The 20,193-nt window shown below is 33.4% G+C and overlaps 1 protein-coding gene across 5 annotated transcripts in view; it reads right to left on the bottom strand.

The window, feature by feature from the left end:
• LOC135133376 (uncharacterized) overlaps positions 1–20,193 on the bottom strand; it is a 279,871-nt gene that overhangs the window by 43,279 nt on the left and 216,399 nt on the right. For all 5 annotated transcript variants that reach the window (XM_064061771.1, XM_064061773.1, XM_064061772.1 and 2 more), the window contains 2 exons: positions 19,382–19,721; positions 18,843–19,326 (listed from right to left, as the gene is read on the bottom strand). In XM_064061771.1, coding sequence (XP_063917841.1) covers positions 18,843–19,326; positions 19,382–19,721 — 824 coding nt within the window. The remainder of the gene's footprint in view (positions 1–18,842; positions 19,327–19,381; positions 19,722–20,193) is intronic.

The raw sequence follows: 20,193 nt of genomic DNA, 5'->3' as shown, positions 1-20,193 counted from the left end.
CCGAACGCGAACGGTTACACATTCATTTTGTTGGCGCGAAAGTGACTCGATATTAATTTAGCGAGTTAAAGAGGAAAAGTGAAAGAGGCACGAGTGATGGGCCGTACGTGACGAAAATTCGAAATTCTGGTTTTACTTTCCTAAGACGAAGTGCCAGCGTTAATTACACACGAAAAAATTTCGACACACCTGTGACGTAATTAATCGTTTAAATACCGTGTTTACCGAACAGATGGAGTTGTTCACGCACTTTGAAACAGGCAGAAATAGTTTCAAACATCTCCTGTAGTGTCTGTATAAGCACGCGTGATCGCTCCATCTGTTCGGTAAACGGACTATAACCCTACTTGATTAGGTTTTGGACGACGTATAGGTGTCAGACCGGAAAACACCCACATGAATGGAAAAAATAATCGCAACATTTCTATTCCGAAGACGCCACTCCATCGACTACTTCTCCCCGCATCCTCGCCTTTCGAATCCCGCGATCACGGAGCGCGTTTATGTAAATTCACGTCTACAAATTTAAAAATTCTTTAATCGTGTGTCGGATGGATTTGTTTGGGTCTATATACCTGGCACGAAAACCGGAGGTTCGCTTGGTTAAGAAAGCATCTCGAGCCGCGTGTCAGAGGTCGGTGGAGGTAGCCGGCACGTGCCCGGGGGCTCCCATAATAATACGGTGCTGTGCTGTGCGGTGGTACCCCGAGGCTGCCGGGCCTCGCGTGCAACCACCTTGTTCTTTGTATACGTACGCCATGCTCCCAACGCAGAACGTACTTTTATAATTACTTTCAATCCGTTCTTGCTCGCTAATTCATGTATTTAAAAGAGTCTCGTCCTGCCTGGATGACGGACAGGTGCCGTGTGGACGAGCGAGGTCGAGATGCTCAAGGTTAGCTCATTCTTCGATCGCTCCGAGAGGATGGTGAAGGCTGGCCAAAACGGAAACCGATGGAACTGGGTTTCTGGGAGCAGCGAGATTCCTTTGTTAATGGATCTTCTGTACATTAACATAGCTCGCCGGAGTTTTGGGAAGTGGCACGCGCGTGACGTAAAAGATGTGGGGTGCTTCAAGGATCGGGTCTAGATCCCCTTTCTTTCTCCGCTTTTATCAACGACATAAAGAATTTTTATTTTATTAAAAGCGTTTTTGGAGCAACTATTAAACTCTTGATTGTGCTGTGTTGTGTTGCAGCGATTAAGCAATGCAAGTTGATGCATTATGCAATTTCTATGGAAGTTATTAGACGCACACTTTCGTTAAATCATCATGACAACTCGGAAACAAATTAGTTTCTTTATATGGTAACGATCGCATTATTATCAATCGTCCGGAGCCGAAAATGGTAACGGATCTCTTACCACACTCTACGAGGGGTTTTGTAATGGTTGTTTTGACTTTCAAAATTTCAGCCGTTGCTTGAACACGTTCATCCGTTCGAGTTAATTGCGGTTTATCTGCAGAATAGCATTCCAGAGGCTTCAGACACAGGTAAAGCCAATCAACAACCAATCTAAAGAAACTTTATCGCGTTGTAGTAGTGCCCAAAAGAATGTACCTTTTTTTGTTCGACGGTACTACCATTTTATTGTCTTGGAGTATCGTCCGTCTGGCCGTGGTTTCCAGATGTCTTAAATGAGCATCAGCGTGTTTGAATTAAAAGTGTTCCTTTCCTGATTGAAAGACGTTAGTATCTTAATGCATGAGTGGGTCTTCTTTCAAGCGTGTACTTTCACTGACAGTTATTTTGATGAAACTAATGTCGAAATCTAAATTTTTCTCTAAAAAGTCGACGGTTTCTACTAATACGGGGTTCGACGCGTCGTTTAATTTATTTAAATAAATTATTTTTACAAATTGTTCGTTTAAGTACCTTTTATTGAAATTTTAATAAAGAATTCTGAAAGCGTCTAATGGAATTGAATAGAAATTGATGTTTTACATCTAATTTAGTCAACAGTAGTTACTCGATGAATGCTAACTGATATGAGAGTATATATTTACAAATTTTAGCAGTTCTCGCATCCTGCGTTATCTTTTATCGGCGCATTTCTTCTCCTACGCTGCAACCTGAAAGAGTCATTTTGACATATTTTCTCTCATTTCGCCGTAAAACGGTGCTAAAATGCCAGTAAATTCTTCCTCTTATCAATTTAGCACCATCGTTAAATTTTTTGAACCAGGATAATTATTTTCGTGTAAAACGTCGAGTATACTCAGAACGTTATTTTTGTATTCTAGTATTGCAGTTTTTAGACTCTCCGCCCTAGACATCAGATTTTTGGAAAAAAAATCAAAATTTTGTAGCGACTTGCGATTTAAGTTCGAAACTGCAAAACTGAATGTTCTGAAATCTTACAAGCATTTTTACAATTTTTTTTTTGATATCACAATTTGTCGTTTTTTCATTTTCTTTCATTTTTCTATTTCCCCATTTTTCAGTGTTTCGGTTTCATAATTTTTCGTTTCCTCAACTTTAATTTTTTGTAATTTTTCAATTCCTTAATTTTGCCAAGTTTTTGATTTTTTCATTTCCTTTATTTTTTCAATGTCTCTTTCGACTTTATAATTGTTCGTTTGTTCAATTTTTGATTTTTCAGTTCCTCGATTTTTCGATTTTTCAATATTTCGATTTTTAAATTTCAGATTTCTCAATTTTCCAACTTTTCGATTTTTGATGCTTCGATTTCCCAGTTTTTCAATTTTTCAAATTTTGACATTTCTACATTTTCGGTTTTTTGATTTCCCAATTTCTGGGTTAATCGAATTTTGATTTTTCGACTTTTCGATTTTTTGATTTTTTTTTTAAGTATTGTAATCGAGTCCGTCGGCCGACTCTCTACTTTTACGTTTTCTCGATCCTTGATGACCCCTAGAAGACGAAGAAATAGGTCTGCCATTTCCGTCTGTCTGTCCGTCTGTCCGTCTGTCTGCCGTCCCGGATTTTTATTAGACAGATAATCTCCGAAAGTACTGGACCGATTGTTGTGAAATATTGTACTTATATTAGGAATATCATGTAGATGGTAAAACGCTAACCAAAATTTGTTTAATCATCCCCACCACTAATGCGATGACGTCACTTCAAAATTGTACATAGTAAATGGGTTTTAAATTGTATAAATAACATAGTCCTACACATGTAGTTTACGACTACGAATTGAGTTTTCACCCGAAACGTCAAAATTTTTGGAAAAAAAAATCAAAATTATAAAACAACATTTTCAAATTTAATTTTGAATCTGCTAATCCGAATGCTTTGAAATGTTGCAGATGTTTTAAGGCTATAAAGAGCATCATAAATCTTTAGTCAAAATATATTTGGTTATCTCCTCCAAAAACTTGATGACGTCAGCTCAAAAGTTTGCCGAATAAATCATATCTAAAATGTACAAAATATGATGAGTCTGCACTTGTAATTTATCATTCCATTCATATTTTTTTAATTTGCATATACCGGGTGACTCAAAAAAAAAAATGAAATCTACTGCGAAAAAAAAACATAATAGACATGCAGTCGTCACGTTTCCGACCGCGAGGGAAGTACTGTCTAAACTCTTTAGACCAATTTTTTGGTATGTAGGGCAAAACTAAAATATCGAAAAATTAGAAATAGAAAAATTGTAAAATCGACAAATCCAAGTCGAAAAATGAACAATGTTAAAAATTTAAAATGAGAGCTAGAAAATCGTAGAGAAGACTAAAGATACGTTCAAAATCGAAAAATCCAGAAATCGAAGCATCAAAAATTCGAAACAACGAAAAACTAAGAAATCTAAAATTGAAAAATTTTAAATTTAAAAATCAAAATATTGCAAAATCGAAAAACTGAAGAATGGACATATTGAAAAATGCAAAAACTGAAATATCGAAAAATTGAAAATGGAAGAAAAATTGAAATATTGAAAAATTGAAAAATTTCAAAATTGACACTTCAAAAAATTAGATACCTACCGAAAAATTTAGAAATCGAGAAATCGAAAAAAAAATTTGAAAAACTGAAAAATCAAAAACCCAGTGAAAAGTCGAGAAATGAAAAAATCGAAAAATTGAAAATAATAACGTGAAAAATCAATCGAGAAATCGAAAAGTCAAAAAAACACAATCGATTAATCGAGAAATTGGGAAATTAAAAAATCGAAAATTTAGAAACGTCAAAAATTGAAAAATTGAAAGATTGAAAACTTTAAAAAGCGAAAAATTGAAGAATAGCAAAATTGAAAAATCCCAACACTGAAACATCGAAAATTTGAGAAAATGGAAAACTGAGGAATTAAAAAACTGGCAAATCCTAAAATTAAAATATCGAATAATTGAGAAATTAATAAGTTGAAAAATCAAAAAATCCATTAATCCACGAACCGAGAAATCAAAACCCGAAAATTTGGAAACGTCAAAAATGGGAAAATTTAAAAATCGAAAAATTGAGAAATCGAAAAATCCAGAAATCGAAGCATCAAAAATGCGAAACATCGAAAAACTGAGAAACCTAAAATTGAAAAATTTTAAATTTAAAAATCGAAATATTGCAAAATTGAAAAAGTAAAGATCCCGAAATTGAAAAATCGAACAATGGAAATATTGAAAAGTCCAAAACTGAAATATCGAAAAATTGACGCATCAAAAAATTAGACATCGAAAAATTGAAAAGGCAAAAAATCTGAAAAACTGAAAAATCAAAAACACTCGAAAAATAGAAAACTGAACAATTGAAAGATCGAAATATGGAAATTTCGACAAATCTAGGAGAAATCGAATAATTGAAAAATCGAAAAACTTAAAAATCAAAAAATTGAAATATTGACAAATTCAAAAATAGAAATATTGAAGAACTGAAAAATTAAAACACCGAAAAATTGGAGAATTGAAAAATTGAGAAATCCAAACATTGAAAAACTGAGGAATCGATAAACTGAAAAATCGAGATATTGAAAAAATTCCAAAACTGAAATAAAGTAAGATTGAGAAATCAAAACATTGAGAAATTGAAACTTCGAAAAACTGGAAAATCGGAAGTTCGGGAAATTGAACCATTGAATCTTGGTTTCTCAATGTTTTTCGCATTGAAAAATTGAAAAGTCAAAAAACTGAAAAATCGAAAAATTGAAAAATCAGAAAGTCGAAAAATCGAAAAAATAAAGGACAGCAATAGTGAAATTATTTTATTGATTTACTCAGGAACTACAGAACCGAATGCTTTGAAATCTTGAAGGTGTTTTAAAGTTATCATAAGCATAGTAAGTTTTTGATCAAAATGTATTTGCTCATCCCCCCTAAAAAATTTATGACGTCACCACAAAATTTTGGTAAATAAATCCTATCTAAAATGTACAAAATATGATGAGTCTTTTCTTGTGATTTATCATTCCATTCATAGTTTTTGAATTTGTATATACCGGGTGACTCAAAAAAAAAAATGAAATCTACTGCGAAAAAAAAACATAATAGACATGCAGTCGTCACGTTTCCGACAGCGAGGGAAGTACTGTCTAAACTCTTTAGACCAATTTTTTGGTATGTATCACAAAACTAAAATATCGAAAAATTAGAAATAGAAAAATTGTAAAATCGACAAATCCAAGTCGAAAAATGAACAATGTTAAAAATTTAAAATGAGAGCTAGAAAATTGTAGAGAAGACTAAAGATACGTCCAACAAATTTAGTCATTAACTCTCGTCGAAAATCCTCTAAACTCCGCTCCTTCCGTCCGCGCTCGGCGACTCGCGTCGCTCTCCCGCGCACAAAAGCTCCGTCTACAAATGTTACATAAGCCTCGAACAAGTCCGGCCGCACATCCTCAAAAGGCCCACGGTCACGTTCCACGCTTCCTCGCCATCACGTACAAGAGTTTACGCGCGAACACATCTGTACCATTGTGGCAGCGTGAAGCATACCATAAGTAAGTCCGATATAGATCAAATCCGTTCGAAATTGCCAGATTACGTCTCCGATTCGTGACGCCATTGTGACTCGAGCGAAATTTCAGAAATAATTCGGAATTCACACGCTGCTGGACGTTCCCACCGTCCCACAAAAAGCGCTTATCGAGACTCCCATTACTCGCGCCCATAAAAACTCAATCAAAGTGAGCGGGCAACGGACGCGGCCTACTGGACCGGACCGACACTGGACGGTCGTACAATTGAATTTCAACCACAACGCCGTTCCGGTCATGGGTTGCGATACCTTTGCGATACCATGGGTTATCTCGCCTTTATTGCGATCAACTCGACCATGCGCCGCCGCTCTCGCTCCTCGGAACGGCCAAGTCGGGTCGCGGCTAATGCGCGGTAATTAATTATGCGATGCTGTCGCAGACGGACGGACGGATGGACGGACGGTTTTCCGCAAGACGGTCCGCCCACGACGGACTGTAAAGGTCGATTTATAAATTCGCCGTTGACGTTGCCGTTGATGTTAGATTTTCAACCAATCAAACTGCGGTAGTGTCCAGTGCTGACAACTAAATTTTGATAGAGATAATGAGGTCCACTAATATCAAGCCATTTAATCACGTGTTCACCGAAACTCCCATATTTTAAATAACTGTCATCATTTTCTACACTGTAGTTAAATAACACGATTACTTAAGAACATATTTCTCATGGTAATTTCTAGTAAAAAAATAAGGATTTTACAATTAAACTCCGCCCCTCGGCTTACGACGAATAAAAAAATCATCAGAATTGAGAAAGGGCGGGTGGGCGGGGCTTATATTTGCTTTTTTTTTTCTTAATATACATAGCTATCTTTTCATAACAAGAAACTTAGAACATGGTTAAAATGGTACTTTTTGCAAGGAAATATGGATTTTGCAATTATGGGGCGGAGCCTATTTGCAAAATCGATATTTCCTAACACAAATTTTCCCTTTTAAACATGTTTTAAGTTTCATGTTGCGAAAAGAAGCCTACACAGATTAAAACAAAACAGCAAAATTTAAGCCCGCCCACCCACCCTATCTCAATTGTGATGATTTTTTTTATTCGCCGTAAACCAAAGGGGCGGAGCTTAACTGCAAAATACTTATTTCTTTACAAGAAATTAAAAACATGTTTTTGAGTATCATGTTGTTCAATATAATATAATTTAATAGTTTATATTAAGAAAAAAGGGCAAAATATAAACGAAAAATCTAAGTTTGAAAATAGAAGTGGAAAAACCAGAAATTTAAAAAATCGAAAAATTGAAAAATCAAAAACCTGACAAACAAAAATTGACAATTCGAAAAATTGAACGACTGAACACTAAAAAGTCGAAAAATCGAGAAATCCAAGCACTGAAAAGTCAACAAATGGAAAAAACGAAAAATTTAAAATCATAATGTGAAAAATCAATCGAGAAATCGAAAAGTCAAAACAACAAAATCGATTAATCGAAAAATTGAGAAATCAAAAAATCGAAAATTTAGAAACGTTAAAAATTGAAAAATTGAAAAATCGAAAACTTTAAAAATCGGAAAATTGAAAAATTGTAAAACTGAAACAACGGAAATTTGAGAAATTGAAATATGAAAAAATCGAGAAATCGAAAATTTGAAGAATCGAGAAATTAAAGAATCCCAAAATTGAAAAATGCCAACAGTGAAACATCGAAGTATTGAAAATTGAGTAAATGGAAAACTGGAGAATAAAAAACTGACAAACCCTAAAATTAAAATATCGAATAATTGAGAAATTCAAAAGTTGAAAAATCAAAAAATCCATTAATCGAGAAACCGAGAAATCAAAAACCGAAAATTTAGAAACGTCAAAAATGGGAAAATTTAAAAATTTAAAAAATTGAAAAACTAAGAACTCTAAAATTGAAAAATTTTAAATTTAAAAATCAAAATATTGCAAAATTGAAAAAGTAAAGATCAGGACAACGAAAAATCGAAGAATTGAAATATGTATTGAAAAATCCCAAAATTGAAATATTCAAACAATTAGACATCGAAAAATTGAAAAATCCAGAAATCGAAAAGGCAAAAAAACTGAAAAATCAAAAACATTCAAAAAATAGGAAACTGAACAATTGAAAGATCGAAATATCGAAATTTCGACAAATCTAGGAGAAATCGAAGAATTGAAAAATCGAAAAACTTAAAAATCAAAAAATTGAAATATCGAGAAATCAGACATTTTAAAAATTCGAAAAATTCAAAAATAGGAATGTTGAAGAACTGGAAAATCGAGAAATCGAAAAATCTTCAAATTTGAAAAATTGAAAAACTAAAACATCGGAAAAATGAAGAATTGAAAAATCGAGAAATCCAAACATTGAAAACTCGGGAATCGAAAAACTGAAAAATCGAGAATTTGAAAAAATTACAAAACTGAAATAAAGTAAAATTTATAAATCGAAACCTCGAAAAACTGGAAAATCGAAAAATTTAAAAATCGAAAACCCGAAAATTCCAAAAATCGAAACATGGAAAAATTCCAAAACTAGTACATACAGAAATTGAAATAGTCTAAAAGCGAAAAATCGAAAACTTGAAAATTAAAAAATATAAAACAAAAAAATAAATAAAATTTTGAAATAAAAAAAAAATCGATAAATCAAAAAACTGGAAAATCGGAAGTTCGGGAAATTGAACAATCGAATCTTGGTTTCCCAATGTTTTTTCGCATCGAGAAACCAAGAAATCGAAAAATTGAAAACTCGAAAAACTGAAAAATCAAAAAATTAAAAAATCGAAAACTGAAAAATCGAAGAAATAAAAATCGAGAAATCGAAAAATCGAAAATATAAAGAATAGAAATAATGAAAAACCCCAAAACTGAAATATCGAAAAATTGAAAAATCCCAAAATTGTATCATCAAAAAACTAGACATCAAAAAATTGAAAAATCCAAAAATCGAAAAAGCAAAAAATCTGAAAAACTGAAAAATCAAAACCTTAAAAAAACAAAAATTGAAATTTCGAAAAATCGAAAGATTTAAAAACTAAAAAATCCAAAAATCGAGAAATCCAAACAGTGAAAAACTGGAGGAATAGAAAAACTGAAAATTCGAGAATTTGAAAAAATTCCAAAACTGAAATAAAGTAAAATTTATAAATCGAAACCTCGAAAAACTGAAAAATCGAAAAATCTAAAAATCGAAAATCCGAAAATTCGGAAAATCGAAACATCGAAAAATTCCAAAACTACTACATACAGAAATGGAAATAGTCCAAAACCGAAAAATCGAAAACTTAAAAAATGAAAAATTTAAAACAAAAAAAAAATTATAAAATTTTGAAATTAAAAAAATCGATAAATCGAAAAATCAAAAAACTGAAAAATCGGAAGTTCGGCAAATTAAACAATCGAATCGCGGTTTCTCAATGTTTTTTCGCATCGAGAAACCAAGAAATCAAAAAATTGAAAAGTCGAAAAACTGAAAAATCAAAAAATTGAAAAATCGAAAACTGAAAACTTAAAAATCGAAGAAGTAAAAATCGAGAAATCGAAGAATCGAAAATATAAAGAATAGAAATAATGAAAAACCCCAAAACTGAATTATCGAAGAATTAAAAAATCCCAAAATTGAAACATCAAAAAATTAGATATCAAAAAATTGAAAAATCCAGAAATCGAAAAAGCAAAAAATCTGAAAAACTGAAAAATCAAAAACTTGAAAAAACAAAAATTGAAAAATCGAAGGATTTAAAAACTGAAAAATCAAAAAATCGAGAAATCGAAACATTGATAAGTCCAGAAATGAGAAAATAAAAAAATTGAAAATCAAAACGTGAAACATCGAGAAATCGAAAGTTCGAAAAAACAAAAAACCAATTAATTGAGAAATTGAGAATTTAAAAAAATCGAAAATTAGGATCGTCAAAAATTAAAAAATGGAATCGAAATAATTGAAGAATCGAAAAATCGAGAAATCAAGAAATCAAAACGTTGGAAAGTCAAAAAATGAGAAAATCAAAATATCGAAAAGTCGAAACATTGAAAAATTGATATATCGAAAAATTGAGGAATCAAAAATCAATTTATCAAGAAACTGAGAAATCAGAAAACCGAAAATTTATAGAAAAATGGAAGAATCAAAAAATCGAATTATCAAAAATTTGAAAAACCGAGATATTAAAGTATCGAAAAAATGGAAAAATCCCAACATTGAAATATTGAAAAATTGAGGAATAGAAAACTGAAAAATCCGAAAACTGAAACATCGAAAACTTCAGAAATCGAAAGTTGAAAAATTGATAAATCGAAAAGCCGAAAAATCGAAGTCGAAAAATCAGAAAAAAATTAGAAAATCGATAAACTGAAAATCAAAAACTAGAAAAAGCGAAAAATAAAATTTCCATTTTAAACATGTTGTAAGTTTCATGTTGTGGAAAGAAGTCTTCACATATTAAAACAAAAAGGCCTTTTTTTCTTAATATAAGTAGTCGTCTTTTCAGAACAGGAAACTTAAAACATGTTTAGAATAGTAAAATGTAGACAAATATGCATCTTGCAATTAAGCCCCGCCCCTCGATCTGACAACGAATGAAAAATTCATCACAATTGAGAATTGAGATCAGGGTGGGTATGGGTGGAGCCTAATCTTAGCCTTTATTTTTTTCTTAATATACATAGTATTCTTTGAACAAGACGATACTCAAAAACATGTTTTTAATTTCTCGTAGAGAAATAAGGATTTTGCAGTTAAGCTCCGCCTTCTTGGCTCACGACGAATAAAAAAAAATCATCACAATTGAGACAGGGTGGGTGGGCGGGGCTCCATTTTGCCTCGTAAGTTACTATCAACGGCAACTTGGCAAAGTCAACGGGAACAACAACTGCAACGGGAACTTCAACGTCAACACCAATTTTATAAATTCCACTTAAAAACCGAATCGTGTCCGAACGTTATGCAAATTTCTATGATTTCTAGCCATTTCGGGGCCTGTAATTTTCCCGAAAATATTCGCCCTCGGCGATGGCGTCGGACCCCACCTTCTGCGATTACCCCGACCTGACATAATAATTCCAAATTTAAATTTATTACGCTATCGCTGAAACAGAACCGTCTAATGAGAAGCGGCTGCAATTGCCGTTGATTTTTGTTTACCAACTACGAATTAATCATTCAACTCATCAATCACCATTCCACCTTCATTAACTTAATTTAAAACCATATAATTCACTTGGCGATTATCCGTTTCACTCTCTTTCATAACATCGTCAGTACGGATTTAACAATATTCGTAGACAAAATCCGTAACTGGTTCGTTATTTCAATTAGTCCAGACACTACCGCCTTAATTTCGTTTAATTAGGAATTTAATTAAAACGAACAACGTCGTGCGAAATACCTAACGTGCTTCGAACGATCGAAAATTAAATTAACGCTTCAGTTTATCTAATTAGATAATAATTTAGGAAATCTGACGTGCCCACATAATTTGGGAAAATTATTAAAAGTAATTTAATTTATGGCGGAGGTGCGGAATAAATTAATGTTAACAGCATTCTTGTTAGAATTTGAGCGGAGGTCGGAGAGATCTAATTCAGATATCAACGAGGACGGAAAATTAAAGTGAAATTAGAGTCTTTGGGAAAAGCGTAGCAACGCTAAATACGATTTTTAATCAATTTAATTTAATCGAGTCCATGTTTTCTCGACGTCTCCGTTTGTCTGTCTGTTTACCTGTCTGTCGGGCGTCTGTGCCGATTTTTGTTTTTCGTTTGTCCTTTTTCTTCGATTTAACAATTTTTTTATGTCACAATTCTTCATTTCAAAGTTGAGAAATCAAAAAATCGAGAAACTAAGAAATAAAAAAAAAAATCATACTTTATCCGTTCCGTTCTCGATGTACGTCCTGCTTAAAGGTTGTGGGGGTCGGAGTTCGAATCACCGGATGGTAACAAACCGTTATTGGACATTTTTTCCTCATAATTTCGATTAAAACCTAAGTTTTACGTTTGTTCTCTGACAAAGACGTCGTAAATTGCACGATCTACCTCCTTCAGACTCACCCCGGATTAAATTTCACATTAGACCTCGTCCTGTCCCAGCGGCTTTCATCGACTACACCTAATTTCGTAGAATAACTCGTTAAGCTGAACCGATATTAAGTTTCATAAGTGCTCGCTCCGCAGAAGCGATACGTCCATTACATTTAAGGATTATCATAATTGCATATTTACTCATACTTTATGATCTACTGTATGATGATGATTATAGCATTTCACCGTGTGCACAGTGAAAGGAGAGTTAATTTAATGATTTGTACCAAGGTGCTGGTTAAAACGTATAAATAATAATGAATCACGGAGTGACCCGTAGGGACTCAACAATTTTAATCTGCGGCTTCCTATAGATAGCGATGCAGGCTATAAAATCGATTTTGCGGCGTCAGCAGGCCAATTTTCGTGGTGATTTCGACGTGACCTCAGACCGGAAACACTGACCTTCTTCGGTGCCGATGGGCAAAAAGCGTCCGTCCATATTTCATAATGGAGGTGCACGAAAATTCCACCGAACAAAAAATTCGATTTTTATTGCTGATTAACATTCAGGGAATGATGACTTCCACCGAAACCGTAAAGCACAAAACGAGCAATAACGCGGCTTTACGATGCAATGAGTAACGTATATATGCATTTCTTCACATTCGGTAATTAATTAGTGAAGTATGGGCTCTCTGGCCAGTCAATTATCGGACGGTCGTAATTTCTGAAATGACAGTAATTTTCTAATAAATCGGTGATTAAAAGTATCCATTTCGAAGATTAATAAGCTAAATTTTTCGGATATTTGTCACCGGTGAATTATTGTAGCTAATATTTAAAATTGCTTGGGTATCTGCGATTTAATTAAAGCGTAAGTTTTTTACAGAGAATTGTTTATTATATTGTTTCTACGGAAATAATTATAGATTAAAATCAATTAAATACAATCGGTGCCAACAAGTAATGAGTCATTAAACATTAATTTCGCTTTTTCTTATAAATATAATTAAATAAAGCTTTTAATTCTAACGGGTCAATTAATTCTGATTGTACTTGATTTGTATGTAACTTGTGTCAAAAAGTATACTTTACCCAATTAATTAATAAAATAATTACTCTAATTAAATTAAACTCGTCTAATTAATTACTAATATGGAATACTGATTTTAATCGAATGTAATTATGTTTATAATTTAAATAAAGCGTCTAAAGAGAATAATTTTCGAATTGTTGAACACTTCGTTATGTAAGTAATTCCGCAAGAATGACCAGCAAAATTACTAAAGAGGTACAACAATTTAGAGAAATTCTTTGACTCGTTCCTAAATAAAAAAAAAGAGATTCTTTAATATTATTTCAAAAACAAAACACTAGGACTTTTTACGATACTTTCAAATTCGTTCAAAAATAGAACACAAAGGCTCCGGAGGTTCCTTCATATTCTTAAAAAAAAGGCGCTGAACGGCCCCAAGATTCTTTCATATATTAAGAAAAAGATGGTAGAGGTCCCAAAGATTCTTTCAAACTCTCTCAAAAATAAAACACCGGGGATTCCGGATTTTTTTTTTTTTATTTTTTTCACAACTAAAAGATAAACGACACCAATGATCTTTTCACTCTTCCAGAAAGAAAACACTTGGGGTTAAAATTCTTTCCCATATTAAAAATAAAGATTACAAGGAATGTGAAGATTTTTTCATCAATGAAAAAATACCATGGGTCTCGAGAATTGTTTTTCAAAAATTAAACACCCGGAACGCCCAAGGTTTTTTTCTAATTATTTTAAAAGTAAAACGCAAAATACACCAAACATTTTTTCACATATTTAACGAAAGACACTAGAGGTCCTCAAGATTCTTTAAAATTATTTCAAAAACAAGACCCCAAAAATTCCCAACATCTTTTCCAATTTTTTCGAAAATAAAACACCAAACCCCCGAAGATTTCTGCATATTCTTAAAAAATATTCTAGATGCTTCCAAAATTCTTTCACATTCCTTTAAAAAGAAAACACTAGGGATCCCCAAGGTTTTTTTTAATCTCTTTCAAAAATAAAACACCAGGGATTCCCAATTTTTTTCAAATTTTTGTCAAAACTAAAAGATAAACGACACCAATGATCTTTTCAGACTCTTCCAGAAAGAAAACACTCGGGGTTAAAATTCTTTCCCATATTAAAAATACAGATCACAAGGGATGTGAAGATTTTTTCATCAATGAAAAAGATACCAGGGGTCTCGAGAATTGTTTTTCAAAAATTAAACACCCGGAATTCCCAAGGTTTTTTTCTAATTATTTCAAAAGTAAAACACAAAATACACCAAACGTTTTTTCACATATTTAACGAAAGACACTAGAGGTCTCCAAGATTCTTTAAAATTATTTCAAAAACAAGACCCCAAGAATTTCCAAAATCTTTTCCAATTTTTTCAAAAATAAAACACCAAACCCCCGAAGATTTCTGCATATTCTTAAAAAATATTTTAGATGCTTCCAAGATTCTTTCAAATTCTTTTAGAAAGAAAACACTAGGGATCCCCAAGGTTTTTCCAAATTTTTTTCAAAACTAAAAGATAAACGACACCAATGATCTTTTCAGACTCTTCCAGAAAGAAAACACTCGGGGTTAAAATTCTTTCCCATATTAAAAATAAAGATCACAAGGGATGTGAAGATTTTTTCATCAATGAAAAAGATACCAGAGGTCTCGAAAATTATTTTTCAAAAATTAAACACCCGGAACGCCCAAGGCATTTTTCTAATTATTTCAAAAGTAAAACATAAAATATCCCTAACATTTTTTCACATATTTAACGAAAGACACTAGAGGTCTCCAAGATTCTTTAAAATTATTTCAAAAACAAGACCCCAAGAGTTCCCAAGATCTTTTCCAATTTTTTCAATTGTAAAACACCAAACCCCCGAAGATTTCTGCATATTCTTAAAAAAGATTCTAGATGCTTCCAAGATTCTTTCAAATTCTTCTAAAAAGAAAACACTAGGGATCCCCAAGGTTTTTTCAAACTTTTTCAAAAATAAAACACCGGGGATTCCCAATTTTTTTCAATTTTTTTTCAAAACTAAAACATAAACGACACCAATGATCTTTTCAGACTCGTCCAGAAAGAAAACACTTGGGATTAAAATTCTTTCCCATATTAAAAAAAATGATCACAAGGGATGTGAAGATTTTTTCATCAATGAAAAAGGCACCAGGAGTTTCGAGAATTATTTTTCAAAAATTAAACATCCGGAACACCCAAGGTTTTTTTCTAATTATTTCAAAAATAAAACACAAAATACATTAAACATTTTTTCACATATTTAACGAAAGACACTAGAGGTCCCCAAGATTCTTTAAAATTATTTCAAAAATAAGGCCCCAAGAATTTCCAAGATCTTTTCCAATTTTTTCAAAAATAAAACACCAAACCCCCGAAGATTTCTGCATATTCTTAAAAAAGATTCTAGATGCTTCCATGATTTTTTCAAATTCTTCTAAAAGAAAACACTAGGGATCCCTAAGGTTTTTTCAAACTTTTTCAAAATTAAAACACCCGGGATTCACGAGATTTTTTTTAATTCTTTACAAAGTAAAACACAAGCGATCCGTAAGATTTTCTCAAATAATTAAAATAACAGAAACTCAAGGTCCCAAGATTCTTTTAAAAATAAAACACCATAATAAACAGATTAAAAGTCTCCCCAGATTCTTTAAAATATTTCAAAAACAAAACACTAGGAATTGCCAAGATCGATCTTTTCAAATTCTTTAAAAAATAAAACACATAGGCTGTGAAGATTTCTTCATATTCTTTAAAAAAATCGCTGAACCCCCTCCCAGATTCTTTCAAATTATTTTAAAGATAGAACACGAGTGAGTCCTAAGATTCTTTCATATATTAAGAAAAAGATGGTAGAGGTCCCAAAAATTATTTCAAACTCTTTCACAAATAAAACACCGGGGATTTTCAAAATTAAAAGATAAACGACACCAATGATCTTTCCAGACTCTTCCAGAAAGAGTCGAGGTTTTCTTCAAAATATTTCAAACGTAAAACACCGGAGATCCTAAGATCCTTTGCTATATTATAAACAAAAAAATTACAAGGGATCTGAAGATTCTTTCATCAATGAAGGAAACACCAGAGGTCTCTAGGATTGTTTTTCAAAAATAAAACACCGGGAATCCCCGAAGTTTTTTTCAATTATTTCAAAAGTAAAGCACAAGGTACCCCGAATTTATTCCACATATTTAAACAAAGACACTAGAGGTCCCCAAGATTTTTAACATTATTTAGAAAACAAGACCCTAAGAATTCCCAAAATCTTTTCAAATTTTTTCAAAAATAAAACACAAATCCAGAAGTTTCAAAAGTAAAGCACAAGATACCCCTAACATTATTCCACATATTTAAACAAAGACACTAGGGGTCCCCAAGATTCTTGAAAATTATTTCGAAAACAAGACCCTAACAATTCCCAAATCTTTTCAAATTTTTTCAAAAATTAAACACAATCTCCGAAGATTTTCGCATTTTCTTAAAAAAAAACTCTAAGTGCTCCAAAGATTGGTTTTTTCCAACTCTTTCAAAAATAATACATCGGGGATTGTCAAGATTTTTTTAATTCTTTAAAAAGTAAAACACAATGGATCCCTAATATTCTTTCACATATTTAAAGGAAACCAAACGGAAAGTCGCAAGGTTCTTTTAAAAATAAAACACCATAATAAAGAAATTAAAATTGTTTCAAAAGCAAAGCAGAAATTTACAATATCTTTTCAAATTGTTTCAAAAATAAAACACAAAAGCACCGAAGATTCCTTCATATTCTTAAAAAAAAAGCGCTGAATTCCCCCAAGATTCTTTCAAATTATTTCAAAGGTAGAACACGAGCGAGTCCTAAGATTCTTTCATGTATTAAGAAAAAAATGGTAGAGGTCTCAAAGATTCTTTCAAACTCTTTCAAAAATAAAACACCGAGAATTCCCGCGATTTTTTTCAATTGTTTCAAAAGTAAAGCACGAGGTACACTTAACATTATTCCACATATTTAAACAAAGACACTAGGAGTCCCCAAGATTCGTTAAAGTTACTTCGAAAACAAGACCCTAAGAATTTCCAAAATCTTTTCAAATTTTTTCGAAAATAAAACACACAAACACCGAAGATTTTTGCATATTCTTAAAAAAAACTCTAGGTGCCCCCAAGATTCTTTCAAACTCTTCTAAAAAGAAAACACTAAGGGGTCCCAAGGTTTTTTCCAACTCTTTCAAAAATAATACAGCGGGGATTCTCACGTTTTTTTTTTAATTCTTTAAAAAGTAAAACACAATGGATCCCTAATATTCTTTCACATATTTAAAGTAAAACAAATTGTAGGTACCAACATTCTTTTAAAAATAAAACACCATAATAAAGAGATTAAATCATTTCAAAAGCAAAACAGAAATTTCCAATATCTTTTCAAATTGTTTCAAAAATAAAACACGAAAGTCCCGAAGATTCCTTCATATTCTTAAAAAAAAGCGCTGAATTCCCCCAAGATTCTTTCAAATTATTTCAAAGGTAGAACACGAGTGAATCCTAAGATTCTTTCATATTATATTAAAAAAAAATGGTAGAGGTCCCAAAGATTCTTTCAAACTCTTTCAAAAATAAAACACCAGGGATTCGCGAAATTTTTTTTCAAATTCTTTTCAAAACTAAAAGATAACGAAACCAATGATCTTTTCAGAATCTTCCAGAAAGAAAATACTCCCGGTCTACTGTTTTTTTTTTCAAATTAATTTCAAAGATAAAACACATGGAATCTTAAGATTTCAATGAAAACGACGCTAGAGGTCCCCAAGATTCAATAAAATTATTTCAAAGATAAAATATGAAGGACCCCTAAGGTTCTTGAATGGAATAATAAATTCATGATATTTAGCACTTTTTACAGGATTTATTCGGTAAAATTTTGCGATGGCGTCATCAATTTTTTAAGGGGGTCGTAAACGGATAAATTTCGATTAACGATTTACCATGTTTCGGATAACCTTAATATCTTTGTAAGGTTTCAGAGCATTCGGTTTTAAAATTTAAAAGTCAAATTTGTAAAATGTTTTTATACAATTTTGATTTTTATTTTACAAAAATACAAGTGGAAGAGTGTAAAAGTTGAAGATGATGTCATATCGTTGGTGGAGACGGCCACATAAATTTTGGTCAGCGTTTCATCATCCTCATGATATTCCTAATGTATATATAAAATTTGACAACAATTAGTTCGGTAGTTTAGATGACTATCTATCTAATAAAAATGTAATAACAAAATGCGGACAGAAGGCAGACATGGAAATGGAAACGAGAAACTTATGTTTGCGTACTGTAGGGGTCATGAAATGTCGAGAAAATATAATGGTTTATGGTCGGCAAGTAAAAATCCAAAAAACATATATTTTGGAACTCAAAACATTACAAGAATTTGAAAAATAATGTTTTCGAAAATTAATAAAACTTTGCCCTGGGTAAAAATTTACGGAATATATATTACATCTTATTAATAATTGTTGAAAACTATTCCATTTGTTTACAAAACTGTGCGTCAATTTTCATTATGACGTTATTTTTTTTAATATTTTTTTAACTAAAATAAAAATAGATTTTTTTCCGGTCCCAAAAATTGAGAAATTGAGAATTATTCTAACCCTAGTAGTAAAATAATCGGACTTACGCGAAATCGTGTGTAAATTACGGTTACACAATTCATATATTCACATATTTTCAAAAAAAAAAAATAGAAATTGATAAAATTTTGTAGAAAAAGCTACATCTCATTAAAAAACAAATATATATAGTCGACCATGTCGACTCCGTCAGCTGAGCCCGTAAACGGAGGTAAACCATATTAAAAAAAATAATCCTACCTGCGCATACTCCGCACAGATATCGATGCTCGACACGAAATTGCAGACATCGTCCACCGTCCAGCTGGACACATCCTCGTGCAGTCTGGGGCTCTCCGATTGCGCTCGCTTCGACAGAGTGCTGGGGCTGCTCGACGACGACGTCTTCATCCGCGCCCTCTTCAAGGGCGGCGCCGCTGCCGCCGACAGGTCCAAGGGCGACGACGCGTCCTGCCGCTTCACGCTCTTCAGCAGCCCTTGAAGCTCGGCCTCTTTGGCCGTCCGCACCATGGCCAGCAGCGTCTGGGTCGTGGACATGTCGATCAGCGGCGGGAACATATGGCTATTGGCGAAAGGGTTGAGCAGGGAGGTAAAGTCGGTCTTCTTGGGGGCGGCTTCGGGCTCCTTCGTCGGCTGAAGGGCGGGAATGAGGTTCGGGAAGTTGGTCGGCTTGAAACGCGGGTCGAGCGGAGGGGGGAAGCCGTTCCGGGCGGCGCTGAAGTAGCTGAAAAAACCGCGTTACCGCAATTCGGGTCGCCCAACAACTTCGCAACACTCACTCGTTCGGATTCGCGTTGTTGTATTTGGCGGCGAGGCTGCGCATGAAGTCGCTGTAGTTCCTCCCGGAGACCGGGGGCAGGGGGTGGGCGTCCGACGCCGGCGGGGTGTCCGGGTGCGAGACCGACGACGGCGTCACGGACCGAGATCGGCTCGACACGTCCGGAGTGCCCGGACTCAGCCTCTCGTTTTTGACGTGGTTGTTGTTGTTGTTGTGGAGCGCGTATTCCGGAGTCGCTGTCGGCCCGTTGTTGTTCGTAATGCGCTCCATTCGACGTTTTCTCACCAACTTCGTGGCTTGTAATTGAGGAGTGCTGTCGATGGCTTCTGTTGTGGTCTCGCCTGGAATCAACACCAGAAGATACGTTAGATGGGCGTCGCCGTATCGGCTTTTAATTTATTAGATCTTTATAATTATGGGTTTGCGCGGTATGTCTGGATCGAGAAAAAGTTAGTACGATCAAGGACATGGCCGGCCTTTTGGAATCCGGCCGGAGCTACCGGATTTTTGCCTGGTGGTGAGGTCGAAGGGTAAAGCGGCGAGGAAGGTGGGCGTGGGAAGTTTTCACGGATGCCAATTATTGCTACGTCGATTTTTTCCAAGCACTGATAATAATTATATACAGTTTTGGGAAGTTCGTAGTTTTTGCTTCTATTTCATGGTACAAGTCCAAATATAGTTACGGTTTTGAAATGGGGAATGCTAATTCAATGACCAGTACGGACTTTTTGAATACCGATTTATAAATTTTTTATTTCTTGTAGAGAAATTGCACAAATCAACTGAAATTAAGTATAGGGGTGCAAGAAGCTC

This window comes from Zophobas morio, unplaced genomic scaffold, assembly GCF_036711695.1.
Source record: "Zophobas morio isolate AGI-343-1 ecotype UQ-CSIRO unplaced genomic scaffold, CSIRO_AGI_Zmor_V1 ptg000021l, whole genome shotgun sequence".
Taxonomy (NCBI): Eukaryota; Metazoa; Arthropoda; class Insecta; order Coleoptera; family Tenebrionidae; genus Zophobas; species Zophobas morio.
The sequence above is the reverse complement of the archived record's forward strand: the minus strand, read 5'-3'. Positions and strand labels throughout refer to the sequence as shown.